Genomic DNA, 12851 nt, shown 5'->3' with positions numbered 1-12851 from the left:
AATTAACTAGATTAACACTTATATTCCATGACAATGAAAAAAAATATTGTGTCTTCTTAAGTTGATGTCAGCATGAACTTAGTGAATGTGAACTACAGAAATGCTGGGCTTAAGCTCTTAATAGGGTTTATTAACTACTCGTGCCATCTCTTTATCAAGATTTAAATCCATTATAAAGAAATGTCTGTCCCAGTATGTAAGTTATTATTGGATTAATGGTATCATAAATCCTCTGATCCACAGGTACAATCAAGGGTATATATTACATGCGATTTATATTGAATTTTCTAGTCTTAGTTTACAGTGCAGGCAGAAAGAAAGAAGGTTTCTTGCTAAACTGCTAAAGTTCAGTTATTTTCTACACCTTCTTACAAGAGCAGTTTTCTGCACTACCATATGTGAAGCACAACCTGGTATAAATAGAGGAATTTTGATTTCATTCTACATATGAGCACAAATAAAAATACTATCAAATTATATGATCCTACCCTTTTTTAAAAGAAAAACATTTTTCATTTGTAAAGTACATTAATCTTTATAAAAACTGTAAAAGGAAGTAACTTGTCACAGATAGGTGTAAACATTGCAATATTCCATTGCAATTCCTCTCACAGAATGGGAATCCTTCTTCCCCTTATTTTTCTTAAAACATGTCTGAACACACAAAAACACAAAATCTGTCTTTTATAGGACCTGGAGGCTGCAAAGCTGTGTTTTCTTGAAAGAGCTATATGAGGTGCCAGTTTCATCTATTACATCACACTACAAAATGCAGACCTAATGAAAGCTTGTATACACAAAACCCAGGATACCTAAGTCTCACATTCTGCTACACAGACACTCACTTATCTTTCACACTCTATCTCCTCACCTTCTGGTATTAATGACTGTAATCTCCAAGATTACCATACAAATCACTACTTGTAGCTCCATTTTTGAGGCAATAAGCCCCCTACAAAATATTTTTGGAAATGAATGCTAATATCCTGGTTATAATTACACATTGTCACTTCATGAAGTAACTACATAAAATTAGACATAAACAAACTATTCATTCTTAATAGTATTCTTCTATTAGTTTCCTCTTTAGGGAATTTTATGGGGAGATGGGTAATGGGGAGAAAGGGAGAGTAGCTGGGTAAGAACTTAAAAGGTAAGAGAAAAAGGTTACTTACCTACAACTGTAGTTTTGAGAGTTTTGCTCCGGCAGATTCACACTCTTGGGATGTGTGTCTCTGCTGCTAAGGGCTTGGAACGAACCAAAAAAAGAAGAGCCCACAGCAGGCATCCAAATGCCCCCTAACTGATCCAATTATTAGAAATAAAGTTATTACAGCTTCACTTCTTCCTAATTCAAAGAATCCACAGTAAGATTCCAAAGAAGTGGGTAAAATGGATCCTCAGGGGTAAAATATACAGGGAAAAACACACATATACAAGTCGGTTTGTCTCATTAAAAATTTTTTTCTAATGCTTTTAAGTTTAAAAAAATATTAGCCTCCTAATGAAATGGTTAATGATTTGATTACTCTTTCACAAATGCCAGAAAACGAATTTCTGCCTTTTACAAGCAGACCTCCTCAATCTGTTAACATTGCTGTATTATACAAAAGTATCTTTGAAGAAATCTAAAACTTAACTACACAGTCCTGTGTATGGAAGAGCTCAGATTAAAACATAGCAAATCTGAATAAAAAAAAAAGCTAAATCAATTTGCAAGAAAGCATCTGAAAGAGATGGGTTACTTTCTGGGATTTTATGCAATTTTCAAGGTTATCTTCCCTTTTCCGTGTCACTAAAAGACTGCAAGCTCCTTTTAGCATCAGTCTGTTAAACATTTTTGTTTCACGGTATTTGGAGGTTTAGAAAAGCATGAAAGATCTTTAGGTACAAACTCTGTATCTGCAAATAAATTCTGTAACAGATCTAAATCTTGAAAAAGAAGGAGAATTTAATGTAATGTTCTAGGAAAGGTTTAGTCTAAAAGTGATGGACTAACTTTGAATTACTTAACTACATATAAAAATAAGTAACTTGTACCTGAACAGTGGCAAAGCACAACTTAATGCAAAGAACTGAGATTACCAAAATGAAATTTCTCCCCCAACATTCCCACCTCCCAAAAGAAAAAAAGATGCCTGAGAACAACAGAAATTCCTGGGACAATTTTTAAAACTTAATAGGATTTCCTGTAGTCAACTTCAGAATGTGAACAAAGCAAAATGTCACTTAAGGGAACAAAACCGGTTCAGAATATAGACCCCTAGTTGTTTCAAAAGCCTTCAACTGCACGAAGTAGTACAGGAAGTGTGACAGTACTGGCAGTAGTTAGAAAAGAAGGTGTGAATTAAGTTTCAGTACCTTTCTGAAGAAATTATGTAATCAAAATATCACAATGAAACCAGAGGACAGTTTACCAGTCACTCCTTACGGAAAAAGTCAATCAACTTCTCTAAAATCCCATTTGAATCACTTTTTTTCTATCTCAGATAATCTGAGTCCTAACAAGTAATAGCTAGATCTATCTATAATACTACAGATTCTTTCAAAAGAGAAGATATGATCTAGTATTGATTAACATATTTTATCTGATGAGGATATAGAGGTCATTGTGAGGGAAGCAATGGAAACTGAAGACCTGAGTTATGCCATGCTCCATGGACTATTTAGCACTACTGAAGCTATTAAATATAAGAGATGTATTAAAATGCAACTTTTGGTGCCAAATATCTAGATCTTCAAAATCTCCTTTCACTGACAGACACAGAAAAATTACTTGTTAAGTTAATCAATAGAGAGCTTTTCTTAAGGATAGAGTAGAAAGAGGAGACGAACTCCTGCCCTTCCACACAGAGAACGAAGATGAAACCAACTTGTTATTGTTAAACTTCGCACCTCTCTATCATGATATATGAAGAGGACACACTCCAAGAGCCAAGCAGCCAAAAAGGATAGAATTATAAAAACATAGCTACAAAAAGCACTTGGATATGAGGAAGGAAGTCTATATTATAAAATCACTCCTTACACATATCTGACACCCAGTAGCTCAAATCTGTCAGATTTTGGATTAGTGATTTTTGCACTAAAGATTCCTTTTCATAAAACAAAAGCATGAAAATCATATTTCAGAAAGACAAGCTGCTTTTCAAAGAAGGCGCTTCTGCAAACCCCTGTGTTATCTCTTCTGAAACTCAGACTGCTTTCCACTTTGAGAGATTTTGTTTGGTGGAAGCTAAATATTTTAACAGCTTTATTAGAAACAATGATTTGTTACAGAAAGTAATATAAGTACCACAAGGCTCCAATCCCCATTTACCACCAGCATCAAATATAATAAAAGGACCTCAGCATTCAAAAAAACCCCAGACCTCACCATTGCCGTAGACAAGCTGTATAACTTTCAGCAAGAATGTCCCCCCAAAATCTCTGCTGCTTTCCTGAAATAAACTCTTCCACACTACTGGTTATTAACCTCGGAAGAACATGTCCTGTGCAACCAAACCCTTACAGTTAAAAAGAAAGCATTTGAAAATCTGTGATGGAGTGCAGACGTGTGGAAATTTCATGTCTAAAATAAAGGACAGAAGAGACCACTAATCTACTATCAAAACTGTTGAGTACCACTTTACTGAAAGTAATTTATGGAAACCGGTGTGAGTATACATAGAAAACACAGTACGGCTGTAATATGCATTCCCATGCCTCTGTTACAAAAGCAGCAAAGACGCTTTCATGCATGTTTTAGTATGCACTAGCATTTTGAGTAAGCTCTCCAAAGGGATGCTTGCTATTGTAAAGCATCAGCTGGTTCTATGCACTCCCACTCTAATTACACTGAGCACTTGCTACATCCACACACTCTTCCTGACATAATGTGATCTGAAGTTACAGTACATGTACAAAAAGGCACAAATGCCAGGATTTTGTATAAATACACTATGCAGCTTTGCAGAAATGAATTACATGTTTAGAAGTTATTGAATATGTTTCTAGCAGACATATTCCTATAGGAACAACAGAGGATGCTTCCTCTTGCAGCCTCACAAAACAAACAGCTCTAACTAGAACAATCCCAGAGTATATCAGATTCTAGACACAGCATAAATTTAGAAGCAATGGCAAAAGCATTACCAAAAAAAATAAGAACTACATATCTCCAAGGTAGCATCTTCAGGAAATCTGTTCCAAGAATGCTAAAAATCTTTCTACTAAATACTATGCAGTTATGGTTGAAACCTCAAGAGCCAGAGTGAAAAAGTGGAAAGTGCTGCTGTCTATCATAGGGGCAACTTAGCACAAGTGAATAAATAGTGATAATCTGTCCCACTATAGGGCAGCAACTCTTGTACCTGATTTACAGCAATTGTAAGAGGTCAGGGAGATCTGAGACCCACCAGAGGACACAAGTAAGGGAAACCATAAGGTCAGAATCTGTATTTGGGAAGATGGTTATTGACCAGCGGTGAACAGGAAAGGTCACAGTCCATAAAAATCCCTCCTTTCCCCAAAACAAACAAATCAAGGCTCTGATCATGGATGTGTAATTATCATAAACAAACTTTACAACTAATGGTCAACATTTTCTGAAAGCCAAAACAAAACAGAAAATGTAATTTTAGTTTTGATCGAAGTGTTTGAAAGCTGCTGCATTTTTTCTGCTGCTTCTCAGGCAAAACATGGTATAGATTCTATTTTAAATATGTGGACATAAATGTAGTTTTTGAACTATTAGGCCACAAACCACACGCTCTCCAACAATAAATTTAAAATTAAAGGAAGAGATTTAAGCAAATGAACAAATTCCCCATTTCATTAAATGAAAGACAGTAGAGATCAGCAGAGATCTCTTTTGCAGTGAGCACACCTCTTCTCCTTATATTCATAAATAGTTTTTGCAAAAAAAAATTTATTTAATTACCAAATAAGAAACATCTTAGAAGTCACACCTTTTAGTATTGCAACCATGTTTATAAACACACACACACACACGCACAGACACACACACACACAGACAAATTCTCTCTTCCTTTCACCACTAAGCCATCACTAAAAATAGTGAAAAACCACTTTGAATAGGGAGAAAATTTGCACCCTTTCTGATGTTAAAGACCCAAACTGTGAGAAAATTAATTCCATGCAAGTATGTCTACATGGGCCATTTTCACCTATGAACTTCCAAAATCAGAATTTTCACCATTTTCCATTCTGCAACACTTTACCTGACAGTATCTAATAAATTAGGATTATGCTACAAAACATTTTTTTGTTCAGAAGTTAAACATGGTGCAGAGGAAGATTCTGAAAAATACTTATGGTAAATTATTACTACCTAATTCATAAACCCCATCTGAAACCAAAGACCTTCAAAACCAGTTAACAACAGAAAAAGAGAAATGCAAAAAAACCCAAAACTGATAAATTCAATTAACTCCATTAAGACAACAAGTGCACCTAACAAAGTGAAGATAAAACATTTCAGAGGCCCACATGACCATAGAGATATATGGTAGTTCTCTAAAGGTTCTAATGCCTACATAATAATTAATATCCAGTTGAACAAACATTAGTAACAATATAATTGAATATATTACCCAATCATTATGCTACCTTCAAAAGAACAGAACAGATGTGATTTTAGTCTAACATCTCCTTCACATTAAATCCAAATGGGGATATGAATAGAAATGGGATAAAGCGATTTTCCTGCATTTTCTTCAATTAGGCAATATGGATTAATAATACAACTGTCAAAACTTACTATAAATTTTGATTTATGGTACTGCTGGGATTTTAAAAACTATAAACAACATTAACTGTACTTCATTCAGTCTCATGGTTAAAAGTAAGAATATTTGAAAAGAATTTCGAAACATAAGAATTTCACTTTCCATCCATTAAGACCCAAAATAAAGAATATCAGATATTTAAAGTACGCATATATGAAAGATTACAGTTCATTGTTGGAAGGGAATGGAGATGAATGTTGTAGAAGAACCTACACTGCGTAAACAGAATTTAATTATGTGACAATGACAGGAAGTTTTATATATATATATATATATATAGGGTTTATATGCATATATATATATTTATATAATATATAGTGTATATACACACACACAATCCTTTTACCTTTATCTTGCACTTCTTTTGAAAATCGCTCCCTTTCAATAGCTGATTCACGTTCTATCCGCTCAATTTCAGCCAATGCATCCAATTCTACTTCATCATATGACGTTATAGCTCCTTGTTGCGAAACCTGTTGCTGTGTCTGTACCACAGGAGTTTGAGGTTGTTTTGCAGCAACTGAAGTGTTCTGTTGTAAAACAGGCACTTGTTGTGCCTGAAGGAAAGCTGTCTGTTCATGCTGCGGCAAACACTGAGCAGCGTTTAGTGGGCGGTTAACATCCTGTGGAGTAACGGGTGTTTTAGAAGTCTGTCCTGGGTACTGCACATTAAAAGGAATATCACCCTCTGACACACTGCTGTTTTCCAAACCAGAAAGCATATCATCCTGCTGGTCCATATCCGAAGATCTTACACGAGACAGTCTTAATGTAAGCTTAGTGGAGTCCTTGGAAGGAGAGCTAATGATATCATACATTGCAGCTTTTTCAGTCTGGTCTTTTTCATCCTTGCCTAACTTCATTTTCTTTTGTTTCTTTTGCTTTCTTTCTGGAGAATCTAACAATATGTCTGGGGGAACATCTCTAGGTGATGAATAAGGTGGAGGCTGAGATTGTTGGATTAAAGGTTGTCTTGATCCTAGAATAATAATTCAGAAAAACTGAACAGTTATGTTGTTTCATGTTTATATAAAAACACACTAAATATAACCTGCATATTTTTAATGTGTATCTCTACATATAACTGTGTTCACAAAAGGTCTAAATAAGATTGGTAGGAAGCACATCATTGCTAGATCAAGATGCAATCTAGATAGTTGCAGTGTATTTTCTAGGAATTTTAGCTATCCACTGCAAGTAGAGAAGGGATCATTTCAGAGAAGATGGAACAAAAAAACCCCACCACCAAAAAAGAATAAATAAAAATAGTACCTAGGGTTCAGAATATCAGCTATTAGGAAATGATCAACAAAAGCAAGTTGACGGCAGAAAAAAGGAAAGATCAAAAAGATTCTTATTAAGGTCCAGTGATGAAGATTTAATGATCAGTATATAGGCACTAGCCATTTCAGCCACACATTTTTGATTTAAAAAACCCTCCAAACAAAACCAAAACATACACAATCTCCTTAATTCTGACAGTTATTTTAATTTTTTAGCATTTTCTTTTTTTTTTTTTTTAAATTTTATATTAGGTATATTTATTCCAACCTCCCCCACTCATTACTATCTAGGAAACACTAATTATCTAAAGGTATCTTTGTACCATTCCCTGCCTTATCTCCCTTCCTTTTTTGTTTAATGTATGAATTTTTGCTTCTGTATGAATTTTTGCTTTTTTCCAGGATTTGAGGATACCTACAGAAATTTTAAAGAGGACACTTCTAATTAAATAATTTCTCCAATTAATTACATTTGAAGTTCTAATTCCTCTAATGAATCAGCTTCCTGTAACTGTTAGCCTGGAAAAAGAAGTCTGAAAAACGGAGAAGCTTTTCAACCTGTCCCAATTATAATTTTGAGCTATAGTTTTGGCTTAGAAGGGAATACTGTGCAAAGTGGGGAAGACACACAGACTCCTCTTCTTAAAGCAACCATTCAGATTCCATTCATCCATTGGGAAATACTGATCTTCAGAAACTTCAGTGACTGATATTATTATTAGTCATTCTGGTCAGGTCATCATAGGTCAGCACTTCTAACAAGAAGAAAAAATTAAGTGGAATCCAGGTCTTGCGTGCTTCATTCAAGAAACACCACTAAAGAAGAAAGCAGCTTTATTCTGCAGCTTAAACTTCTACCCAATATTTTTTAAAGTGTTAAAAATCATTAAACAATGTACCAAACTGTAGGTGAAAAAACAGAATGGCTATTTCTGTTGAAGCTTCAATTTACATGAAAAATGTGCTTTTACTGATGGCCTCTTTGCACAGACTGCTATGCTTTCATCTCCCTAGACCATTCTGTGAAAGTGCCACAACTTCTGTACGCATGGCTTATCTTAAGGGTTTATCTTAATCCTTCTTGGCCCTCAGCAACAAATCCATATTCTGTCAATAACACCCACAAAGTTGGGAAGCTCTGTTTCGACTCATCCCAATTTTCAAAACAGTTCTACTACTCTACTTCCCCTTCTCAAATCAGATACCACACTCAACCACCAGTACCAAAGTTCTCACTACACCCTAAGAAGATTTCTCCCTTGTTTTTCAACAGATTCCTATTCTTGTTATGCTCCTCCCCAAAACTACCATTTCTTTGGGTAATTTGAAATATTGAATGTAATGTGTAGCAGGAATCCTTAGCTACTAATTTCTTTTATGGTAATGACTACCACTCAGGAAGCTGCAGGATATTTCTATAAATAGTAGAGGCAACTCAGAACTTTTCAATGAGATATTACAGACATCTAATCTTGATTTCTCCCTTAAATGAATAATTTTGAAGTTGCGACAATGGAACACTTACTATTTTTCATAGTTACACATCTAAACAAAGGGGACAGACTTTGTTCTCTCTTGTCCTAACTTTCTAGATAAATATGACAATATCTGATTTGGTATTACGTGGCATTTCTCATGTTGAAAAGTAAGACTGCAGCAACAGATAAAGTAGCTCTTTTTATCTTTGAATAGACTTGAGGAGGCCAGAAGGATTTCACTGCATTCCATTGAACAGTCTTAGAATCCAGTAAATGAAGAAACAAAAGTAAAGTTTTGCCTCTCCTAGGCAGCACTACGAATAAGTATTTGAAAATATCTTCCTCCTAAAGGAAATTCTTGCAACATTTTGATTGTAAGGCCTGTAAGTTGCATTTTAAAACAACATGTTCCAGCAATAACTTCACATATTTCTGAGATGTTTAATGATGGTTAAGCCCCTGACAACAAGGAGGCTCAGAAGCTACAATGCCTATGTGTGGAGGTGAAAAGAAATCAAAAAATATGAAGCATTCTTGAACAGTTTCACCCTACCACAAACCTTAGCAGTTTTGAACAGATATCACACAATGGACACACAGCACATTCTGAGACTTCAGCAGGACCAAGGCAGTGATTGCTCCCTTGTACTCAGCACTGGTGAAGACACATCTGGAATGGTTTGATCCATTCTGGACCTCTCACTACAAGAAAGACACCGAGGTGCTGGAGCATGACCAGGGAGGGAGAAGACAGCTGGAGCACAAGTCCAGCAAGGAGTGGCTGAGGGATCTGGGGGTCTTTATCCTAGAGAAAAGGAGGTTCAGGGAGACTTTATCACTCTCTACAACCACCTGAAAGGATGTTGTGGCCAGGTGGAGGATCAGTCTATTTTCCCAGGCAACTAGAAGAAAAAGCCTCAAACTGCACTAGAGGAGATTCAGGCTGGACATCAGGAAGAATTTCTTCACTGAAAGGATGGATAGACATTGGAATGGGCTGCCCAGTGAGGTGGGCAGTCACCATTTCTGGAGGTGTTCAAGGAATGACTGGACACGGCACGGGGTGCTAGGGTTTAGTTCACACGATGGTTTTTCTTTGAAGGTTGGAACAGATCATCTTGGACATCTTTTCAACCTCAATAATTCTACGAAAACTACAACCATTATACAGAGAGTGTTTTGTCTATTAATGGTGGAGTCAGTCTGGAGTATTTCCTATGGGAGAAGTCTTGGGCCATTATATGTCTAAGAATAAGTATCTTTACCAAGACTAGACAACAGAAAAAAAAAAAAACCAAAACTTAAATAATACACAGACAGTTGCGATGAGTTTGCTGAACTAGTTGAGATTCCAAGATTGACAAGGTTTGACAATTCATTGACAATCATTTCTACAAAATGCTGTCAATGAAGTAAATAATACACAAATCTTTAGAAACTATCTTTTGGAAATAACCAAATTTCTTATTTTAGAATAAAGAAATATTTAGACAATTTTTAAGTCTAAATCTAGGGCTGGGCAGTAATTCAGGAGAAAAATCAATCTGTCTTTCTGTAGTTGATTTTCCACAGTATCATTAAAAGAACTTTTTGCATGCTCTCTTTATATAGCAGGCAAGTTAAAAGGAGGTTCTCCCCTGATTCAGGAAGGTCACTGTATTGTTACTAACTTGCAAATATTAAGAGTCAACCAGATAACACCAAACATAGCTGAGAAGCAGGTACCATCACAGGAATGAGGTCTCTACAGACATCAAACACAACCATCAACAATACCTCTCTAGTCTTTCAGCAACAGTCATTCTGACCACCCATGATAAACCTAGGGATGGTTCTCTACATTTCTTAGCTCTTCTATTGGTTCCTAGTAGTAGATGGCACTAAGCATGGAAGAAGTTTTATTAACTGCTGTAGCAATTTGCAAACAATTTTTTCTGTGATTCTTGAACCATATCTTATCAAATCCTATATAATGCAATCAACTATGAAAAGAATTCAATTGCATTGACAGAGACTTAGTCATCTTTAAAATGTAAAGTTTTGAATTCACTTCTGGTTTGTTCACCCTAGCTCTACTTGCTCACTGTGTATCACTAGGTTGGACAGCAAACAAAGAAACTTCTGTCCAGGAGACTGCACATATCACTGACATCTCCATCTTACGGTTTTTTCTGTACTTCCTAATCACACCACTATACTCACAACTTCTTTAAGTTTTCATGATACCTCCTCTGATGATCTCTAAGCCTCTTCACATCACTTGCCTTTCAAAGATGATGCAGCAAAGTCACACCACTCATCACACTCTCTGTTGTGATCCACATGGTTTAAAAGCATTTACTAAGGTTATCAGGAAATTAGAACTCACATACTTTTCAGTATTAAAAAATTATTATCTTTCTACTTGTACAATAACAAGTTCCAAAGGGTCCCATGAAACAGTACATCATTATTCCTTTAACTCCCTAACCTAAGCAAAGGTTCTCAGATGTTGACAAAAGCCTTTCAACCATCCTACATCCTGTTTCGCTAGAGGTGTCATTCTCTAAGCATGAAAGCTGGAAAAACTTCTAGAGAACAAATGAAGACTAATATTTAAGATTTGGTTCATAGCACATTGGAGAAAAACTTCAAGAATGTTCAAGCGCTTTTTGAAATCCATAGGAAAGTGATCTTCCACGCTCCTAACATGATTTAAATAGGTACCAAATTGGTGTATAAACCCAAACACAATATTTCAGACATTTTACTGGAAAAGCTTTTGAGAAGAGAGGCTTTAAGAAATGTTTACGTGCTGCATGTGAATTAAGATTTTACAGATGAGTAATTACACTGTAAACAAGTTCCTAAGGGCAGAAGTTGGGGAAGTGAGGCAGAGTATTCACATTGTCACAATGACATGTGTCTGTTGGAAAACCTAGGAATTTTGTGATTATAGAAACTAAGGAACACACTATTGCCAACAGATTTCAAGAGACTGAAGTTAAAATGTGCAAATGAAGTGTGTCCTTTTTTTCTTTTTATCCTTACTTACTTAATGATCTCACTTACCACCTTCACATAAAATGGGAGTTTTCATTAAAAATTTCAGACAAATTCACCCTGAAACTCTGGCTAAAGCAGTCTCAAAATTGGTAATAATAACTTTGAGAATTTGTGCCTCCAGCAGACTCAAAAAGAGAAGAACAATCCCTTTAAAAAGATGGTAAAGGCCTACCCAGAGTATAACACACAGTCAGTATGATTTAACTACACATAAGAACAATTCTTCCATAAGAACTGAGATAATGAAGAAATGGTATTCCAAAGGAATTTGTTAAGAATAAGTATGATCAAATCTTGAAGAGATTTAAGTGCCATATTTGGACTCTAGAATGGCTTTCTATATAGCTTCTCATAATAATTTCACTAACAAGCTGAAAGAGTGTTAATCTAGTGTAATCTAGACAAAAATTTGTTGATTATTGTAAACGCTGTTGTGAAGCTATGTTCACACAAATTCAATTTTTCTTAATAAAAATTAAGTGAGTATAGGTGAACAAGTGCAGCTTTCTAGAGCACTGTCATAACAATAATGGTTTAAAATATTTGTCATTAATATCTTCTCACGTAAAAGAATTAGAAACTATTTTATTAATCTAAATATCATTACTGCTTTTAAGTCTTTAAGAGGCCAACCCTTGCTTTTAAAAATAGAATCAAAAGTTTTCTTGACTAATTTGAATAACTTTCTGAAACAAAACAAATTGTGACAAGAAGCACAAACTTTTTTATCTGTGAATTGCAAACCATAAGAGGAAGATAGAAAAGCTCTATAGAAATACAGCAGAATGCTTAAAACAACTTGCAGTATAAATCTAAGCTATCAGCAAAGAGCAGCTATACTCCCATATACAACAGTAGTATCACACAGAGTAGTCTTCAGTACTTTCCTGATAATTCCTGCAAATCTTCAAATAGAGATGTATCTGTGACTTAGGACAGTAGAACATGAAGACATATGCAGACCAATTAAAAGTCAGTTAAAAACATCAAAGACAACTGGAAGCTCAGAAATGATGATTTATGTAAAGGTAAAAGAAACTGCTGTTCAGTTTGTAGATTAGATTAGTGAAAGACATGATAATGTTCTTTGATATGCAAATGTCTGACGTAAAAAAAAAGGATGTGTTCTGTTTTTCTTTGCCCATTGGAAAGAAGTAATGAAGCATCATGACTAACTGCAACAAAAATTATTCAGGTTAAGCCTTAGGAGCTTTCTGACACTAAGAATTTGAATAACTTCTATGGCAAAGCCAAGC

The 12851-nt window shown here is 35.3% G+C and overlaps 1 protein-coding gene across 5 annotated transcripts in view; it reads right to left on the bottom strand.

Annotated features, from left to right (window-relative positions):
• The window catches only part of NIPBL (NIPBL cohesin loading factor), a 154848-nt gene that overhangs the window by 62577 nt on the left and 79420 nt on the right, over nt 1-12851 (bottom strand). For 4 of the 5 annotated variants that reach the window (XM_063180235.1, XM_063180234.1, XM_063180238.1 and 1 more), the window contains one exon: nt 6136-6768. The exons of the other annotated variant lie outside the window; for it this stretch is intronic. In XM_063180235.1, the coding sequence (XP_063036305.1) occupies nt 6136-6768 (633 nt within the window). The remainder of the gene's footprint in view (nt 1-6135; nt 6769-12851) is intronic. 5 annotated transcript variants of the gene reach the window in all.

This window comes from Melospiza melodia, chromosome Z (assembly GCF_035770615.1).
Source record: "Melospiza melodia melodia isolate bMelMel2 chromosome Z, bMelMel2.pri, whole genome shotgun sequence".
NCBI lineage: Eukaryota > Metazoa > Chordata > Aves > Passeriformes > Passerellidae > Melospiza > Melospiza melodia.
The sequence above is the reverse complement of the archived record's forward strand: the minus strand, read 5'-3'. Positions and strand labels throughout refer to the sequence as shown.